The following is a 20,238-nucleotide window of genomic DNA, read 5'->3' as shown; positions in this document are numbered from 1 at the left end:
TCACATCCGTGATTCATAGAGCAGGTGCTCATATAAATCAGGGACTGCCTCCACTCCTGTGATTTTGGTGAGATTGGTGTCTGAAGCCCAAAATATGCAGAGTGGATTGGATGGTCTTATGGATTAGTTTTGATAACCTGGGTGTCCTTTCGAATTATGGTTCCAGGAAACCTTTGAGAGAGGCAAAAGACCCTTTGAGGTGAGGTCAGACGTCCTCTGGGATTGTTAAAAATAGACATGATTCTGGGTAAAAAGTGGATAACTCGTTGGAACTGCCAAGCTGTCAAAGAACTGTCAAGCTGTCAAAGAACTGCCAAAGCTCATTGGAACTGTCAGAGTTGTCAATGGATTTGACTCTGCAGAGCTTTAATTATTTTTTATTTTTTTTAAAGTGTAGCATTCTTTAAAAACCTGCTGATTCACTCTGTTGACTCTTAATGATAAGCCTGAGGATTATCATTATACAATTTGTGCCGCAAGGCTGAATTTAAAACTTAACATTATTCATTTTAATTCATTTCCGGGATGTGAGTATCACTGGCTCGGCCAGCATTTCTTGCCCATCCCTAGTTTCCCTTCAGAAGGTGGTGAACTGCCTTCTTGAACCACTGCAATCCCTGAGGTGCAGGTTAAGTGAACAGCTTTCCTCCGATCCATGTGGTTATAGAACAGAAATGTTTGTTTTCATAAGAGAATTGTTGAAGGAGCTTTCTTAATAATGATGTCATTGATGGACACTATTTTATGTCAAAATAGCCTCTGAGGTCTGCCTATGGTGACTACTAGTTAAGTTGGCATGGAGGAGGTAAGGGCAAAGGGTGGGTGTGGGTGCATGGGTTGGTACAAGTTGTCAGAGGGCTATTAAGGGCTGTAAGGAGGAATGGTTGGCATAGTGGATATGAGGGGCAATGGAGGTAGAAACATGAGGTGGCATAGGTTAGCATGGATGGGAATGGGGAGTGTGGCTGGAGGGCCTGACTTCAATCCAACTCACCGCCCTCTCCCTGACACCCTCCCCCCCCCCCCCCCCCCCCCCCCGGCAAATATCTATCTACGGATGCTGAAGTGAAAAGCTGGCCTAGCTGTTCCGACTAGAAATGTCACTTTCTGCAGTATTTGTCTTTTTGTTACTTGGTTTCAGATCAGTTAGGAACTGTTTCAGTTAAAGCAGCGCATATATTGTTCCTTTTGCAAAACATTTGGTGACCTTCTCTGTCCACTCAAGTTTCAATGATGCATTTGTGTCAAAGAGTGCTAACGCCTGATGTTATGTAGCGATATTATTGCTTCAATTCAGCTACTTCTAACCATTAATCTTCTAATTGCAGGTTACACGGGCTGGTGTTCTTGATGAATCTGGCCAGTGATGCTGTAAAGCTCTTTAAGAGACTGTAACTAGTGCAACCTTAATGAGGATTGGAATTATTCTTTGCTTGCAACTGATATGTCTCTCCAGGTAAGTTATTGAATCTGCTAAAACTGAACAATATGAATACAAACAAAGTTACTGCCGCTTTTTCACAGACTTTGACTGGATCTAACTGACATGTGTCTTGTTTCCCTGTCTGGAATTGACACTAGCTGCAGTTTGCGATGGGCATTTAAAAGCAAGAACTAATCGTTAACATTATTTTTTCTAGGTAATTAATGTCTTGGGTCAATATCCACATGGATTTTGGTTTTACTAAGGGCCCTTGCTCTCATACTTGGTCAATGGCAGTCACATGCACCTCAGTTCTGGCGTTTGTGATCCATCAAAGCTATAATAGCCAGGGATGGGGTCAAGTGGTGTAGGCAGAACCAAAAATAAACATCAGTAAATGGGTTATTGGTGAGTAAATTCTTCCTGATAACACGGTGGTACAGTGGTTAGCTCTGCTGCCTCACAGCATCAGGGACCTGGGTTCAATTCCAGCCTTGGGGGTGACTGACTGTGTGGAGTTTGCAGGTTCTCCCCGTGTCTGCGTGGGTTTCCTCTGGGTGCTCCTGTTTCCTCCCACAGTCCAAAGATGGTGCCATACTAAATTTCCCCTTGGTGTGTCCAGGTTAGGAACGGTTATGGGATTGCGAGCGTAGGGCGGGGGAGTGGGCCTAGGTAGGGTGCTCTTTCAGAGGATCGGTGCAGACTCGATGGGCCGAATGGCCTCCTTCTGCATTGTAGAGATTCTATGGTTCCATGGTTCTAACACATACTTTTGCTAACTCCTTCCATCACTGTTGACGATTGGGAGTCGGTTGATTGTAATGTTAGATTTTTTCATTTTGTAGACCAGACATAGCTGGTGCAATTTGCCACATTTTCAAGTTGCAACTCTACCAGAACCACTTGACTTAGGGGTATGGCTAATTCTGGAGCTCAGGTCTTCAGCGCTGCAGCCAGAATGCTGCCATGGCCTGTAGCCTTTGACAAGTCCAGTGTAATCTATTCAGCGGGTTCATGATGTCACATGGAATTAATCCATTTGGCTGAAGACTGTGATAATGTGTTGGAGAGGCCGAAAAGCATCATTCACTCAGCATTTACAGTACGGGGGCGAAATAAGTTTCCGATAGAGCCATCGAGAAGAGCTATGACAAATGACTTGAGAAGTTACACCACCAGACTTGAAAACATGTCACTCTTGCAGATTGTACAGGTTCATACAGTTAAACTCACTTTGTTAAATTATTGCAGACAGGAATACAATGCAGATGTGTCAACAAATGTTCAGGGAAAATGTAGACGTAACATCAAGGACAGTGAATGGACAGGTAAGATATCGGTCCAGCTTTGTGTCATTGTCTGGGCGATGATTTAATGATCATTCTAAACACATTCAAGAGATGGAACGTTTGATAGGATACTTCCTGTTTTGTGGATTTGGAGGCTACAGAGTTCTAGTTTGCTTGAGATAAAGTCCTATTTGGTGAATAATTGTGCTTGAGCTTCACTAATGGGAGAGTTACTATTTAATACACAATGCAGTAAAAGCTTCAGGAAGGGTTGCATGGAAACAAAGGGAGCATTTTCCTACTGATAAACCAATTGGAATAAGGACTTTGTTAGGAGACAATATCAATTAAGCAACCAACACCTCTTCATTCTGTTTAATGCTGATCCTGGAGTACTAAGGTCTTTCCAATGTTGACAAATGGGAGTAATTGGGGCAATTGGCAGTAATTGCTTCATGCTGTGTACTGCAGGCACAACAGTCTCATCATTTTGCCGAAAGATTAAACTGCAATACCATAACACGGTTCATCCACCTTTTGAATTTCAGGAGGATGCGTTTCTATTATTTCACAATTGGAACTTAGTCTTAATACTAATTGTGAGACTTTGTTAGCAGCACAATAACCATTGAGTGGCTCCAGCAGAGAAAGTCATTCAGCTCATCATGCCTGTGCCAAGGCATTTTTGTTTTAGCCATTTTATTATTAAATCTGCAAGTCACAACAATGAGGTACAATAGTTTATTTGTATTTGAGACAAAAGCAATTCTTAATTTCTTTCCTTTATCAGAATATTAGTTTTGTGTTCTGTTTAGTTTTGGGTTGTGCCATCAATTGAAGGAAAGAGCTTTGTCTACCTTATCCAAGCCTGTCATAATCTTGTACACCTCTGTCAAATCTCCCCTCAAACCCCAAGGAGAATGACCTCGCTTCTCTATTCTAATCTTGTAGCTAAGGTTTCCCATTCATGGGATCATTCGGGTAAATCTCCGTGTCGTCTCAAGTGTAAAACCTCAATGGCTATTTGGTAAGAAAGAAAGAAACATGGGGCAGAATTTTAGACACCCTCCCGCCAGCGGGAATTTCCAGTCCCGTCAAAGTCAATGGACCTTTGAACCACTCATTGGCTGCATTTTCCGGCCATGCCCCACCACAACTGGGTGGAAAATTCCATTCCAAATCTTTACTTCTTCCAGGCAGCACTTTATTCTAACTGACATAAAACTCTCCCATATCATCACCAGGTTCCCCTTTATGTGCATCCAGTGATGTGCTTTTATTAACCTTCGATTACTAATTAGTCACTTGTTGACCATTAACTATTTCCTATCCTAACATTAAGGACACTCACATTCTTTCTACAGGGTGATGGCCAAAGCTGGACACCGTACTCTAGTTGTTGCCTCACCAGAGCCCTATAAAGGTCCAACATAACTTCCCTGCATTTATACTGATTGCCTTTATTTATGATGCCTTTACTAATTACTCTATCAATATGTTGTGCCGCCATCAAGGTTCTGTGGGCACGGACCACCATGTGCATCTCCCTGCATGCTCCTTAGATGCATGCCATTATATCCAAATTGTCTCTCCCTATTCCTTCTCTCAAAATGTATCTTTCTGTTAAATTTCATCTGCCACTTGCCTTCCCATTCAGCTAACCCATCTGTGTCCTGTGGCCGTCGATTTGTTGGCCATACTCCAGGATGGGTATCATTGGCAAATTTTTACATTTTATCCTGTATTCCAATATTTATGTATCAAAAATGTAAAGATAATTTGAGCAAATATGAGATGCTTTTTGGTACTTGAATATTAACTAGACACCATTTATGAAATGTAATTGTCAGCCTTATTTAGAAACCCAGTAAGTCAATGCTACAAGTTGATATAAATTTACAAATTTAAATCAGTAACATCCAGTCATATTTTCAAAACAAAACTGTGACCACTTAATGGCCGCGCAGATATCAACATTGGTGCCCAGGTTAATGTACATATAGTTTTCTAATGTACATAGTAGTCTCCACCGATTCCAAATGTCTAGCTTTATTTAAAATAGTTTTTTGAGGGGTATACGTTCCACAAGTTGGCTGGAAAGATTTGTTTGTGAGCCAATTGGCTGCAAGTAAATTGCCTCTCAAAATATTGTCTATGCAATTTTATATAGTAAAGGAGTGTTACTCTTCAAATTTATTGTACTGTTGGTAATAAATATGGAGATCACATGTATCTAATTAATTACTTTGATACTTGGAGTTTATATGTCCCCAGCAGTTAAACAGCATGGAGCAAAACACAATTGCTTAATACCTTGTACCTTGCATACGTATTGTGAATTAAATCATATCAGCTCATAGAGCTCTTTTGTAATCATTGAAAACCACATTATTGGTAAAATCTGTGTTCCTACAACCTCTGATTAAAACTTGATTAAAACGCCAACCTTGAAACTCCATGTTGATTTCCACATACAGCTGTGGAAGTTAAATAGTTTTTCATGTCACAAAATTATTAGATGCTTAAAATAAGCAACTTTGGGATCATTTAGCATCAGACGTTGCATTATAACTATTCATAGCAGGGAGTGAGCGGATCCATGAAAACCTGGCCCTGAAAACACAAAGTAATGCATTTCATATTGCATAACTTTCCAGCTTTCTTTCCATGTCTGTTGTAGCTTAGTTCCCTGCACTCTCTCCTCAGGTTCAAGTCCCACTTCAGGGCTTGAGCACAAAAATCCAGGCTGACGTTACAGGACAGTAAATAAAGTCGCCATAGTGCCAGATGACTGAAGGCAGCTTTCTCCGTTGACTGGGAGAGCTGACTGCTGGTGATTTAACCTGAGGGCCACCACACCTCAGGCAAGGGGCAAGGTTGAGAAGGCGGGGCCTTCATGAATAACCTTGGACATTGAATCCACATTGTTGGCCTTGTCCTGCATCACGAACCAGCTGTCCAGTACTGCACAGGTGGAGGAGGTGCTGTTTCTCACATGAGACATCAAACTGAGGCCCCGTCAATTGGGAGAATGGTAAAGATTTCGTAACACTTTTTTGGTGAAGAACAGGGGAGTTATCTCTGGTTTCCCGGCTAATATCTATCCGTTCATCAACATCCCAAAGGAAGCAGATTATCTGCTCATTATCATATTAGTGGGAGCTTGCTGTGCACAATCTGGCTGCTGAATTTCCTACATTACAATAGTGACAAACATGGAAAAGACTTCACTGAGACATCCAATGGCTATGGAAAGCGCTATATAAATGCAAGTCTTTCCTTCTTCATCACCTCCAATTCCACCTAAGGATCAATTCTTTGATGGACTGGAAGAGAATATCCCAAGCTATCAGTCTCTTTATTCTTTATAGCCTGTTGCAGTGTAGACTATCTGATCTCGGGACGTGCAGTATAATTTTGTGTTTGGCACAAGCAAGGCATGTCAAACACAACACAAACTCGAGAAGGATTATTCCAGCAGCCTGAATCCCATTCACATGGTTTAACAATCTTGGTTTCCTGTCATGGAAGATGGGGAGTCACATCACTGAGCACCAGAATTGGGAATATTAAATTTGGTTGGAAATTTAAAACTACTCGTTAAAATAAGTTTCTAAAAATATGACCGTCCAATAAACCATTTAATGTTAAGTTAAACGGGGGACTTCCGGTGACGGCGGGCGGGAGGCAGTCGCACATTGGAGGGCTCCCGTTCGGGAACGGCATTTTCGGGGTATAACGCCCGGTCCCAGGGGCAACGGAGGCGGCAAAAGCAGGGAGAAGGCACAGTGAAGGGAAATGTCGAAAATAATTTTAAAAACGGCCGTAAAGAAAGCGGCTGAAAGTCCGTCGGGAAGTGGAAAGGTCACCGCGGGGACGGCAAGAATAGTGGAGGCTGGGGCACCAGGGGAGGCCGCATTGCCCACGGCTGAAGAAATGACTACGGTGATGGCCGTGGAACTCGAAAGACAGTTCACAAAACACATGGAGGCGATGAGGAAGGAGTGGGGGGTGGTATTGAAAGTGCTGGTGGGGGAGGCGATTGCCCCGGTGAGGGCGACGGTATTGAACGCAGTAGCGGAGTTGCGGGAGCGAGGTGAGGCGCTGAAGGAAGTGGAAGAGACATTATTGCAGCACAGTGATCAACTTACCTCGATGGGGAAGGAGATGCGGAAGGTGATAGAGATCAACGAGGGTCTGCGAGCCAAAATGGACGACTTGGAAAACATATCCAGGCGACAGAATCTGAGGATTGTGGGTCTGCCCAAAGGAGTGGGGAACCTCACTGTGACTGACCGGTGGGGAACCTCACTGTGACTGACCGGTGGGGAACCTCATTGTGTCACACTGACCGGTGGGGAACCTCACTGTGTCACACTGACCGGTGGGGAACCTCACTGTGACTGACCGGTGGGGAACCTCACTGTGACTGACCGGTGGGGAACCTCATTGTGTCACACTGACCGGTGGGGAACCTCACTGTGTCACACTGACCGGTGGGGAACCTCACTGTGACTGACCGGTGGGGAACCTCACTGTGACTGACCGGTGGGGAACCTCACTGTGACTGACCGGTGGGGAACCTCATTGTGTCACACTGACCGGTAGGGAACCTCACTGTGTCACACTGACCGGTGGGGAACCTCACTGTGACTGACCGGTGGGGAACCTCACTGTGACTGACCGGTGGGGAACCTCACTGTGACTGGCCGGTGGGGAACCTCACTGTGTCACACTGACTGGTGGGGAACCTCACTGTGACTGACCGGTGGGGAACCTCACTGTGACTGACCGGTGGGGAACCTCATTGTGACTGACCGGTGGGGAACCTCACTGTGTCACACTGACCGGTGGGGACCCCCTCACTGTGACTGACCGGTGGGGAACCTCACTGTGTCACACTGACCGGTGGGGAACCTCATTGTGTCACACTGACCGGTGGGGAACCTCACTGTGTCACACTGACCGGTGGGGAACCTCACTGTGACTGACCGGTGGGGAACCTCACTGTGTCACACTGACCGGTGGGGAACCTCACTGTGTCACAGTGAGGTTCCCCACCTGTCAGTCACAGTGAGGCTCCCCACCATCAGTGTGACACAGTGAGGTTCCCCACCGGTCAGTCACAGTGAGGTTCCCCACCATCAGTGTGACACAGTGAGGTTCCCCACCGGTCAGTGTGACACAGTGAGGTTCCCCACCATCAGTGTGACACAGTGAGGTTCCCCACCGGTCAGTGTGACACGGTGAGGTTCCCCACCGGTCGGTGTGACACATTGAGGTTCCCCACCGGTCAGTGTGACACAGTGAGGTTCCCCACCGGTCAGTCACAGTGAGGTTCCCCACCGGTCAGTCACAGTGAGGTTCCCCACCGGTCAGTGTGACACAGTGAGGTTTCCCACCAGTCAGTCACAGTGAGGTTCCCCACCGGTCAGTCACAATGAGGTTCCCCACCGGTCAGTCATAGTGAGGTTCCCCACCGGTCAGTCACAGTGAGGTTCCCCACCGGTCAGTGTGACACAGTGAGGTTCCCCACCGGTCAGTCACAGTGAGGTTCCCCACCGGTCAGTCACAGTGGGGTTCCCCACCGGTCAGTGTGACACAATGAGGTTCCCCACCGGTCAGTCACAGTGAGGTTCCCCACCGGCCAGTCACAGTGAGGTTCCCCACCGGTCAGTGTGACACAGTGAGGTTCCCCACCGGTCAGTGTGACACAGTGAGATTTCCCACCGGTCAGTCACAGTGAGGTTCCCCACCGGTCAGTGTGACACAATGAGGTTCCCCACCGGTCAGTGTGACACAGTGAGATTTCCCACCGGTCAGTCACAGTGAGGTTCCCCACCGGTCAGTCACAGTGAGGTTCCCCACCGGTCAGTGTGACACAATGAGGTTCCCCACCGGTCAGTCACAGTGAGGTTCCCCACCGGTCAGTCACAGTGAGGTTCCCCACTGGTCAGTGTGACACAATGAGGTTCCCCACTGGTCAGTGTGACACAGTGAGGTTCCCCACCGGTCAGTGTGACACAGTGAAGTTCCCCACCGGTCAGTGTGACACAGTGAGGTTCCCCACCGGTCGGTGTGACACAGTGAGGTTCCCCACCGGTCGGTGCATGGAGAAAAGGACTAGAAGTGTTGGTAAGGGCAGAAATAAGAAGACAGAGAAGACTTGGGCAGTAGTTGCAACAGGGGACAGCATGGCGGAGGGGCGAACCTCTGGCTTGTCGACCCAGCAATCTATGGAGAAGCTGATGCAAGTCACCCAGAGGGGCTTTGCTACGCAGAAACGGGACTGCTTAGACCCGATAAAAGTGTCAATTGAGTGGCTGGAGCTCAGATTGGACGCCCAGGATTGGGCGATCCAGAAGGTGGAGAAGGCATTGGCTGAGCAGGAGGAGCATCAGACCGCGGTGGAGCTGGAGGTGGGGATGCTGAGGGACCAGCAAAAGAAGCTTCTGGAGAAAGTGGAGGACCTAGAGAATAGGTCCCGCCTGCAGAACATAAGAATTGTCGGGCTCCCGGAGGCGTCCGAAGGAACGGACGCTGGGGCATACGTCGCAGGCATGTTTGAGAAGCTGCTGGAGGATGGGGCATTCTCCCGGCCCTTGGAGGTGGATAGGGCTCACAGAGTACCTGCGAGGATGCCATGAATGGGAGATCCCCCGAGGGCTATGGTGGTGAGATTCCACAGGTTCTCGGATAAGGAGCGTATTCTGCAGTGGGCGAAGCAGACACGGAGCTGTAAGTGGGACAATAGCATCCTGCGGGTTTACCAAGACCTGAGCGTGGAGGTGGCCAGGAGGAGAGCAGGCTTCAATCAGATCAGGACGATCCTTTTCAAGAAAAAGGTGAAGTTTGGACTGTTATACTCAGCCCGTCTCTGGGTCACGCATGAGGATCAGCACTTTTACTTCGAGTCGCCTGAGGACGCGTTGGACTTTGCAAGAAAGAAAGGGCTGACGAAGGACTGAGAACTTTTGAACTTGACTGCAACTTTCGTGTTTCTGTTTTCTCTGTTTTGCTTTTCTGTTTTTGTAAAAAGTTTCTTGTTTTGCGTGGAACCAGCAGTAGAGCTGGGTGAGTTTAGGTTTTCATTTGCACTGTTGGGGGATGGAGGTGTGCTAGTTTTGACCTTGGTGTTTTTCGGTTGGGCAATTGTGTGGGGATTGTTTGATGTTGGAGTTTGTTTGCATGAGCAGGGGGGAGGGTGGGGAGAGAACAATAGGTGGGAGACTATCTGGCGCCAGGGATGGGGCCACCAAGCTAGCTGGGTGAGCTATCTCTCGGAAGCGCAGTGGGGGGAGTGCATATGATTGGTTTAGGAAAGGGATTGGGTTACAGGGTGTTGTTGCTGGCGGGGGGGGGGGGGGGTGAATGTTCTGCTGGCGAGGGAGGGACTTTGGCTGAGGGATAGAGAGGAGGTCGGGGGCGGGGGCTGCCTGGAGATGGACCAGTGGAGGCACGGAGCACAGGCTGGAGGCAGGCCTAAAAAGGGGATGGCTGATCGACGGGTGGGGGGGGGGGGCGGGAATGAGCCCCCAACTAGGCTGATCACCTGGAATGCTCGAGGGTTAAATGGGCCGGTCAAAAGGGCACGTGTGTTCGTGCATCTTAGGGGATTGAAGGCGGAGGTGGTGATGTTGCAGGAGACACACCTTAAGGTAATGGACCAGGTTAGACTGAGTAAAGGCTGGGTCAGCCAAGTGTTTCACTCGGGACTAGATTCAAAGACTAGCGGGGTCGCGATCCTGATCAATAAGCGGGTGGTGTTTGAGGTGGGTAGAATAGTCTCGAACGTGGGAGGTCGGTATATTATGATGAAGGAGTTCTCCTTCTACTCACACGTGCATAAAGTGTACTCCCGGATTGATTTCTTTATTTTGAGCAGGGTCTTTCTGGCTGGGGTTGTGGACATGGGGTATGAACCGCACTGGGTTTACCTGCAGGTCAGTAAAGACAGTAATCAGCGTCCGCACTGGAGGTTAGATGTGGGACTTTTGGTAGATGAAGGGGTGTGCGAGCGGCTAAGGAAATGCATTCAGAACTACCTGCAGGTCAATGACACGGGGGAACCTTCGGCAGCGGTGGTTTGGGAAGCACTGAAGGCGGTGGTAAGGGGGGAGCTGATCTCGATCCGGGCCCATGGGGAGAAGGTGGACAGGGCAGAGAGGGACAGACTGGTAAAGGGGATATTACAGATCGATAGGAGGTATGCGGAGACCCCAGAGGTAGGGCTCCTGAGGGAATGGCGGAGGTTGCAGGCGGAGTTTAGCTTGCTGACCACAGGGAGGGCGGTGGAGCAGCTGAGAAAGGCGAGGGGGGCGATTTACGAACATGGGGAGAAGGCCAGCAGAATGCTTGCACAGCAGCTTAGGAAGAGGGAGGCAGCGAGAGAGGGAAAGTAAAGGACGGTAAGGGGAACCTGGTTGGTGATTCGGTAGAGGTGAATAAGGCGTTTAGGGATTTCTACAGCAGGATGTACAGGTCGGAATCCCCTTTGGGGCCGGAGGGGATGAGGTTCTTCTTGGAGGTGCTGAATTTCCCAACGGTGGACGGTGAGCGGGTAGAAGGGCTGGAAGAGATAGTGGAGGGCTTGAAGGCCATGCAGGCGGGTAAGGCCCCGGTCCGGATGGGTACCCAGTGGAGTTTTATAAAAAGTTCTCTGGGATATTGGGGCCAGTGTTGTTGAGGATGTTCAATGAGGCAAGGGAAAGAGGGGTGCTGCCCCCGACGATGTCACAGGCAATGATTTAGCTGACTCTTACGCGGGACAAGAACCCGGAGCTGTGTGGGTCCTGCATGCCGATATCCCTGCTAAATGTGGATGACAAGTTGCTGGCCAAAATTTTGTTCTCCAGGATTGAGGACTGTGTTCCGGATGTTATTGGGGAGGACCAGACGGGGTTTGTTAAGGGTAGGCAGTTGGTGGCCAATGTAAGAAGGCTGTTAAATGTAATCATGATGCTCCCGGAAGGTAGGGAGGTTGAGGTAGTGATCGCAGTGGATGCAGAAAAGGCTTTTGATGGGGTAGAATGGACTATCTGTGGGAGGTACTGGGATGGTTCGGATTCGGGCGGAACTTTATTGACTGGGTCAGGTTACTGTATCAGGCTCCTGTGACAAGTGTACGGACGAACAGGACAACTTCGGACTATTTTAGACTGCACTGGGGGACGAGACGGGGATGCCCCCTCTCCCCACTGTTGTTTGCGCTGACTACAGATTCGTCAATCGTTCTGAGAGCTTCAAGGGGCTGGAGGGGACTGGTCGAGGGGGGGGGGGGGGGGGGGGGGGGAGGGGTGGAGCACAAGGTTTCGCTCTTCTGATCTACTTCTGTACGTTTCAGACCCAGTAGAGGGGATGGAGGAAATCATGAAAATTTTTGGGGAACTTGGCCGGTTTTCGGAGTATTAGCTAAACATGGATAAGAGTGAGATGTTTGTGGTCCAGGCGAGGGGACAGGAGGGGCGACTGGGGGAGCTGCCGTTTCGGTCAGTAGGGTATCTGGGTACCTGGGCATCCAGTTGGTGCGGGAATGGGACCGGCTGCATAAATTGAATCTGGCCCGGCTAGTGGACCAAATGAAGGACGATTTTCGGAGATGGGACGCGCTCCCATTGTCGCTGGCTGGGAGGGTGCAAACGGTGAAAATGACGGTCCTCCCGAGGTTCCTGTTTGTATTTCAATGTCTCCCCATTTTTATTCCGCGGTCCTTTTTTAAGCGGGTCAACAGAGTGATCACGGGCTTCGTCTGGGCGGGCAAGACCCCGCGGGTAAGGAAGGTAATGCTTGAGCGGAGTCGGGGAGTGGGTGGGCTGGTGCTGCCAAATGTTAGCAATTATTACTGGGCGGCTAATATAGCCATGATCAGGAAGTGGGTGTTGGGGGAGGGGTGGGGGAGGGGTCGGCATGGGTGCATATGGAGGCAGCTTTTTGTAAGAGCACCAGTCTTGGTGCTACCGCGCCTCTGCCACTCCCGCCGGCGCGGTACTCCTCCAGCCCCATGGTGGTGGCGGCCCTCAGAATTTGGGGCCAGTAGAGGCGGCCTGTGGGAGCAGTGGGAGCATCGGTCTGGTCCCCAGTCTGCGATAATGACCGGTTTGCCCCGGGGAGAATGGATGGGGGGTTCCGGTTATGGTGGAGAGCAGGGATTGAAAGGATGGGGGATGTGTTCATAGAGGGGAGCTTTCCGAGTATGAGGGTGCTGGAGGAAAAGTTTGGGCTGGCGAGGGGAAATGAATTCAGATACTTGCAGTTGCAGGACTTCCTTCGTAAACAGGTGGCAACCTTCCCGCTCCTACCTATGAGGGGGATTCAGGACAGGGTAATTTCCAGAGGGTGGGTAGGGGAGGAGAGCGTCTCGGACATCTATAAGGAGCTTATGGGGTCGGAGGAGACCCAGACCGAGGAGCTGAAGCGTAAGTGGGAGGAGGAGCTGGGAGGTGAGATAGAGGCTGGTTTATGGGCAGACGCGTTGTGTAGAGTCACCGCGTCTGCAACATGTGCCAGGCTCAGCCTGATACGTAACAGCCTCCCCGAACAGGCGCCGGAATGTGGCGACTAGGGGCTTTTCATGGTAACTTCATTGAAGCCTACTTGTGACAATAAGCGATTTTCATTTTTAATTTTCATACAATTTAAGGTTGTTCACCAGGCTCACGTGACAGTGGCCCGGATGAGCAGATTCTTTGGGGTGGAGGACAGGTGAACAACATGTGCGGGAGGACCGGCGAACCATATCCACATGTTTTGGACATGTCCAAAGCTTCGGGGATTTTGGCAGGGGTTTGCAGACGTAATGTCCAGGTGTTAAAGACAAGGGTGGCGCTGAGTCCAGAGGTGGCGATTTTCGGGGTGTCAGAAAACCCGGGAATCCAGGAGGGGAAAGAGGCAGACGTTCTGGCCTTTGCTTCCCTGGTAGCCCAGAGACGGATACTATTGGCATGGAGGGACTCAAAGCCCCCGAAGTCGGAGACGTGGCTATCGGACCTGGCTAGCTTTCTCTGTATGGAGAAAATTAAGTTTGCCTTGAGAGGGTCACTGTTAGGGTTCACTCGGAGGTGGCAACCGTTCGTCGACATCCTTGTGGAAAATTAATCGTCAGCAGGGGGGGGGGGGGGGTTGGTAGGTAGTTTAGGTTAGAGTAGAGGGGTAATAAGGGTGAGACCTGTACAAAAGGTACACGGTTTTTGCACTATGTTTATGGTTTCATGTATCTTGTTTATTTTGTTGTTTCTACACCAAAAATACCTCAATAAAATGTTTATTAAAAATAAAATAAAGACATGTGGGATTGTGAGCTTTATCAATAGAGTACAAAAGCAAGGTAGTTATAATGAACCTTTATAAAATGTTAGTTTGGTCTCTACTGGAGTATCACCAGTTCTGGACACTTCACTTTAGGAGTGATGTGAAGGCATTGAAAAGGATGCAGAAAAGATTTACGAGAATGGTTCCAGGGATGAGAGACTTCTGTTACAAGAATAGATTGGAGAAGAGAACATTGAGAGAAGATATCATAGAAATCATGAGGGCAGAGTAGATGCAGAGAAACTGTTCCCAGTGCCGGAAGGGTCGAGAATCCGAGGACACCAATTTAAGGTGATTGGCGAAGTAAGCAACGCAACGCAAGAAGGAACCTTTTAAATCAACAAGTGGTTAGGATCGGGAATGCACTGCCTGAGAGTGCGGTGGAAGCAGATTCAATTGTGGCTTTCAGAAGAGAATTGGATAAGCACCTGAAGCGAAGGAAAATGCTGGGCTACAGGAAACGGGCGGGAGAGTGAGACTGGCAGAGTTGCTGTCGCAGAGCACTGTACGGACAAGATGGACTGAACAGTCTCATCTTGCGCAGCCGCCATTCTATTCTGTGTCGCGGTGGATCTCGTTGTTGTTAGCATAGATATGGAACCCGGTGGCATGTCTTTAAATGATGTGCTGAGGAACATGAGTAAGGAAGAGGACAGGGATAGAACCTTTTCTTAAATATATCTTGTGTTATGCATGACCTGGGTAGTTATTGACACTGAATTGACAAACCTTTCCAGGCATAGCACAGACATTCCACGCTGCATTATCAGAAAAAGGGTACTTAACCATAGACCAGGAAGATGTATACATTTACTCCAAAACAGCACCAAAAAGCCAGCGGAATTTAAATGTATTTCATTTCCTCCCTCCCTGTTATTTTGGCTTTAGCTGGGACAGTAAAGCAATTTTAAAAATCTTTAGGTGCACCATATGCAAATAAGGCAGGCAAATCTGAGTCTCCATGGATTAAGAATCCGGAATTATGTTTTTAAATTGAGAAACCCAAGAGAAGGGCCAAAGCTCTCAATGCAGGGCATCAAATATGCAAGAAAATTTGAAAACTCAAGAACCCATAATTGGGCAGATCACCCCTGGCTTCAAATTCAATGTTGCACTCCTCAACGGCGAACTATTATTACATTTCTCTGTGTGTGTCTGATTTTGGTGATTGATTTTGATAGAATCCTGGTAGGTCCAGACTAAGGTGGGAACAAAATGACAATGACACAAACTAACTGCAGTCGATTATTCATGAACTTGTTCTAATTGCTGCACTTATAGTCATAATGTAAACATCCAAGTTGTGTTTGCAACTTCTATAATACTTTGTGTCATCGTTTTAATGTTTCTGATGAGTAACAAGCTGTTAACATAATGAAGCTGCATGAATAATAAGCTCCTTCACTATATCTTAATCTTAATGCTAATTGCAGACGCAGCAGCAGCATGATAAAACACACAGCCATGTGTCTCCAAGATCACCAATTAATGCCATAATCCCATCAGTGACAGAAGATTAATGCAATCCTTACGGAAATAACTGCCAGTCACATCTGTTTGTGAACCTGGACCAATTCTTACTCCGATAAACATCCCAGCAGGAAGTAACATGTGAACGTGTCACTGGGCTGGATAATTATCTAAAGTGCCACCGGTATGAGTCCGCTCCAACTCTTCCTATACAATTCTGAAAACATACCCTGGCAAAGATCATTACATTGGGAACATAAAAGGCACATGAAAAATAATGTATCACAGCCAGCAGAAAACAGACAAACGATTTATGCCAGTGCATATCATATTACTCAGGAAATGTTAGAAGACAAAAATGATTATAATAATCATAGCACAAATCATGAGTAAAAGCTATCGCGGGGAAATTAGCTGTTTGCTAAAGAGAGAAGCGGTTACTGTGTTGAGGGGGGTGGGAGCAGATGCACAATTATTGCCAGCAGTTTATTCCCCTCTTATTTATTCACTTTTCAAAAGGGTTGCTCTGGTTCCCCTCCAAGGCGGTAAGCATGGAGTTCCATACTCCTGACAGCAAGGAACAAGTAAATAGAACTATACATTCTGGTAAGGTATATTACAATGGACGAACTATCTTTTAATGAGCTGCTGTCAGCCATTATCAAATATAGAGGAATAGTCTATATCCATTGGAGAAAGGGAAGATTGGAAGTCTTCCTCCGTCCAGATAGCAAAACACATCCAATGATATACTTGTGAAAAAAAAGATGCAACGGACAAGAAGATACAAAGACAGAGGGCGTGATTCTCCGATATTGAGGCCAAGTGTTTGCGCCCACAGGGGGCCAGCACAGTGCTGGAGCCGTTCACGCCACTCCAGCCTCCTTACATGGCGGCAAATGGGCGCCGCGCCAACCCGCGCATGCACAGTTGGGGCAACTCAATCCTGCGCATGCGCGGGGAACTTCTTATGCGCGCCGGCCCCGACCCAACATGGGGTTGGTGTTCAGGGGCCGGCCGCGCCGGGAAGTAGGCCCGGGGAGGGAGAGGCCGGCCCACCAACCGGTGGACCCCGATCGCGGGACAGACCTCATCGGAGGCCACCCCCCCCCCCCCGTTGTTGGAGCACCCCCCCCCCTCTCTTTCCCCCCCCCCCACAGGCTGCCCCCCCCAGCATCCACCGGCAGCGACCAGGGGTGAACGGCGCCATCGGGACTGGCATTTTTTTCGCCGGCCGCTCAGCCCATCCGGGCCGGAGAATCAGCGCTCGCCGTTTGTGCCGATTCTCCGAGCGCCTCGCCGCGATTCTCGCGGCGCTGGTTTCGGGGGGTGGGAGAATCGCGTGCGGGTGTCGGGGCAGCGTGGCGCGACTCGCGCGGCACCTCGGCGATTCTCCCACCCAGCGTGGGCGGGGGGGGGGGGGAGAATTTATACTTCGAACATTCCCCAAGTCAGATAAATATTTTTGTTGTACGTTAGAAGTCCATCCTGAGGTGAGGAGCGGCAATAACAAATGAGGATCGAGAAGTTTCAAGGTCAAAAATAAAGTCATGCTCCGTGTCAAGGTTTGAATTCTCATAATATTCACTTGATTGCACACAGTAGCATTCTCCATGGTAACCCATAAACTAAATCCAGTGACACCCTAAAGAACCTCGCACATTCCAAGACCAAATCAGCAACAATATGAGCTCAGCTTGTGAAAACAGGGTGGATGAAACAGTACACTCCAGAGGAAGAAACCGTTTGAACGATAGCAAATTCCAGCATTCCCATAGGATTAAACAAGCAACCCAACATGCATTAAACTCTGGAATAAAAGTATTAAGAATTCCCTGCAGATTTATGAAATAATGTAGCGTGTTGTCTATTGACAAAATAGTAATTGTGTGCATTTAGTTAAGGTCCATTTACAAAGTCCAAAAATATTCTTTATAAACTTAAGTGATTGCAGCCCTTCTTGGCTCATCTTCTGAATCAAGTTGGTTAGTTTGTGATTATATATTTTTTTCTTTCTTTTTTAAAATAAATTTAGAGCACCCAATTATTATTAAGGGGCAATTTAACATGGCCAATCCACCTACCCTGCACATCTTTGTGTTGTGGGGGTGAAACCCACGCAGACATGGGGAGAATGTGCAAACTCCACACGGACAGTGACCCAGAGCCGGGATACAAGTTTGCGTTTATATCCTATAGAGCTGTACACAGATCCTCAGGATTAATGATGTTTATATTTTGTTAAAAATGGCAACAGATTTGGTTCGGGGGTGTCAGTTTTTTCTCATGGACTGGTAAAACCATTTATGTTTGAATTGATGTAATTTGTTTTCATAATCAAAATATTTGAACTTTAAGGTTTTCTTGTTACTTGGCCTCGTTAGTGAATGATTGCAGTTAAGGTGTGTTGAAAATCAACGACCCATGAAATCCCCTAGATAGGTTAGCCAAGAGTATTTATTTGAGCAAAGACTTGCTGTAAATGTTAATTAAATTTGTAACTTAGATTTGGCTTCCAAGTTCTTCTACCTAGCACTAGTCTTTGCTAAATAAAATAGGACATGCATTGTTCTGTTCTGGAACTCCCAAGAGTCAAACGAAAGAAAGACACAAAGTGCAAATGAAATGCTTCAACCTCAATCTATACTACCTGGCAGTTACTAGACCGAACAGTTCCAGCAGGGGTGTACGTGCTGTAATTTTTATTGAACAATATACTGAGGCTCCTTTTACTACCAGTTTGCTTCTGCAACCATCTTATTTTAGGGGGAAATGGCTGGGATTTTCTTGGCCGAAATCAATCCTATATCTTTCTTCCCAAAAGTTTACTGAGTGCTCCTTGGTTTATCATCACTGGGCGGCACGGTAGCACAGTGGTTAGCACTGTTGCTTCACCGCTCCAGGGTCCTACGTTCGATTTTTGGATTGGGTCACGGTCTGTGCGGGGTCTGCATGTTTCTCCCCGTGTCTGCGCAGGTTTCCTCCGGGTGCTCTGGGTTCCTCCCACAAGTTCCGAAAGACGTGCTGTTAGGTGAATTGGACATTCTGAACTCTCCCTCAGTGTACCCGAACAGGTACCAGAGTGTGGCGACTAGGGGATTTTCACAGTAACTTCATTGCAGTGTTAATGTAAGCCTACTTGTGACAATAATAAAGATTATTTTTTTATTTGAGTTTTACAGCTCTGGATAACTCTCTTGCACCTTTAAGCGGTGACTGTAATGGCTGTGGAATATTGCAGTTTTAAAATTACTTTATTCCATTTGTGAGGAAAATGGTTAATTTTTGTAGTGGAAATCAATCGTGGGAAGGTATGATTTGTCTATGTCAATCATTAATGACTGTGCACCCTCTATGTTTCTGGATATTGGAAAGTGATGACTTTGCAATCAACAGCATAAGTACCCAAAACAGACCAGAAGTTTCCAACAGGTAAACCCACACTAATGCAGTTGAGGGAGATCTGCATAGTAGTTTTAAGGGCATGATTAAAGGACGGCTGATGCATTATTTAAATGTAAGGGATTTAAAACTGAGGGCAGGGAAACCTCTTCATAGGTATGAGGTTGTGAACTTAATTTCCCAGGCTGGAGGTTCAGGTGGAGACTATCAAGTTTCAAGATAAGATTGGTTAGGTTAGGCAAAGAAAAAGGAGTTGAATGGATATGGAATCATGGCGTTTAACTGTGATTAAACTATTTGATCGTGCAGAGGGTAACACAGACTGGTTGGGCCGAGTGGCCTGCTTCCAATTCTACGTGTTCACAGATTTATCACCAGTGAAATTGTACTTCCTATCTAGAAATAGCAGTGCACTTTATTTTTCCTATTCCTTGTGAGTTGGCAGTGGATCAAGGAGCAAAAAAGCCAATGGGACATAATACTAGCATGGGAGACCCACAACTTATTAGAATCTTGGCAGAGATAAGACTGATAAATGCGGTGTGTTTCTGTTAAATGCTCTGCACAGTAACCTGCCTGAGAATGGTGGAGACCGCCACACATTTAGAGCATAGACTGAGATGTCTGCTGACTCAGGTTCCACCAGAATCAGTGGAACAAGCTGAGCGTTGGAGCTCTAATGCTGCCGGTCAACATCACCGGTCAGACATTAGGACCACCAAAGATTTGCCTACAAACTTTCAACAGGATGGAAAATGACATTACTTATATGGTATTTCATACATACTGTCTCAACGTATATCTCCCTGGCACATATTAAATCCCTGATCTTTACCAGATTTGGAAGGACTCGAGCAAATCTCGGGCCAGATCAGCTCTGCATCAGGATCCCCAGTGTCCACGCCCATGTCCATAAGACTAGAACCGAAAATAGTTTTGCCAAAGCAACATTGAGCAGGAGAAATAAAGATTGCTTACATCAAGCTCGCACTTTTCGCCTGCATAATTGGCTCCACAGATGCACGCAAATTTGTTGAGCAGGTTCTGGCAGGTCCCTCCATTCTGGCAGGGATTTGAGTCACATTCATTGACCTCTTCTTCACATCTGAGAAAGTTGAAGGTGGAAATTCAGCAGTGAGGAGAGACCATATTAATTTCACAAACCAGCCCCTTTCCCAAAATGATGTTGCGAGGTACAGACTGAGGTTTTTAAACCTCCATCACTTTGTTTGCTACTGTCTGGAGTTCACACACAGGTAACTGTCAGTATTGTTCATTAAACTTTGGCACAAATGACATATTAGTTTTGAAATGCCATCTTATGGTATCAATAATTTGAAGCCTTTC

At 47.4% G+C, this 20,238-nt stretch overlaps 1 protein-coding gene across 1 annotated transcript in view; it reads right to left on the bottom strand.

Moving 5' to 3' along the window:
* LOC140399154 (protein crumbs homolog 2-like) overlaps positions 1-20,238 on the bottom strand; it is a 239,517-nt gene that overhangs the window by 2,380 nt on the left and 216,899 nt on the right. Inside the window, exon 12 of the mRNA XM_072488414.1 lies at positions 19,870-19,996. Within this exon, the coding sequence (XP_072344515.1) occupies positions 19,870-19,996 (127 nt within the window). The remainder of the gene's footprint in view (positions 1-19,869; positions 19,997-20,238) is intronic.

This window comes from Scyliorhinus torazame, chromosome 22 (assembly GCF_047496885.1).
Source record: "Scyliorhinus torazame isolate Kashiwa2021f chromosome 22, sScyTor2.1, whole genome shotgun sequence".
Classification (NCBI taxonomy): domain Eukaryota; kingdom Metazoa; phylum Chordata; class Chondrichthyes; order Carcharhiniformes; family Scyliorhinidae; genus Scyliorhinus; species Scyliorhinus torazame.
The sequence above is the reverse complement of the archived record's forward strand: the minus strand, read 5'-3'. Positions and strand labels throughout refer to the sequence as shown.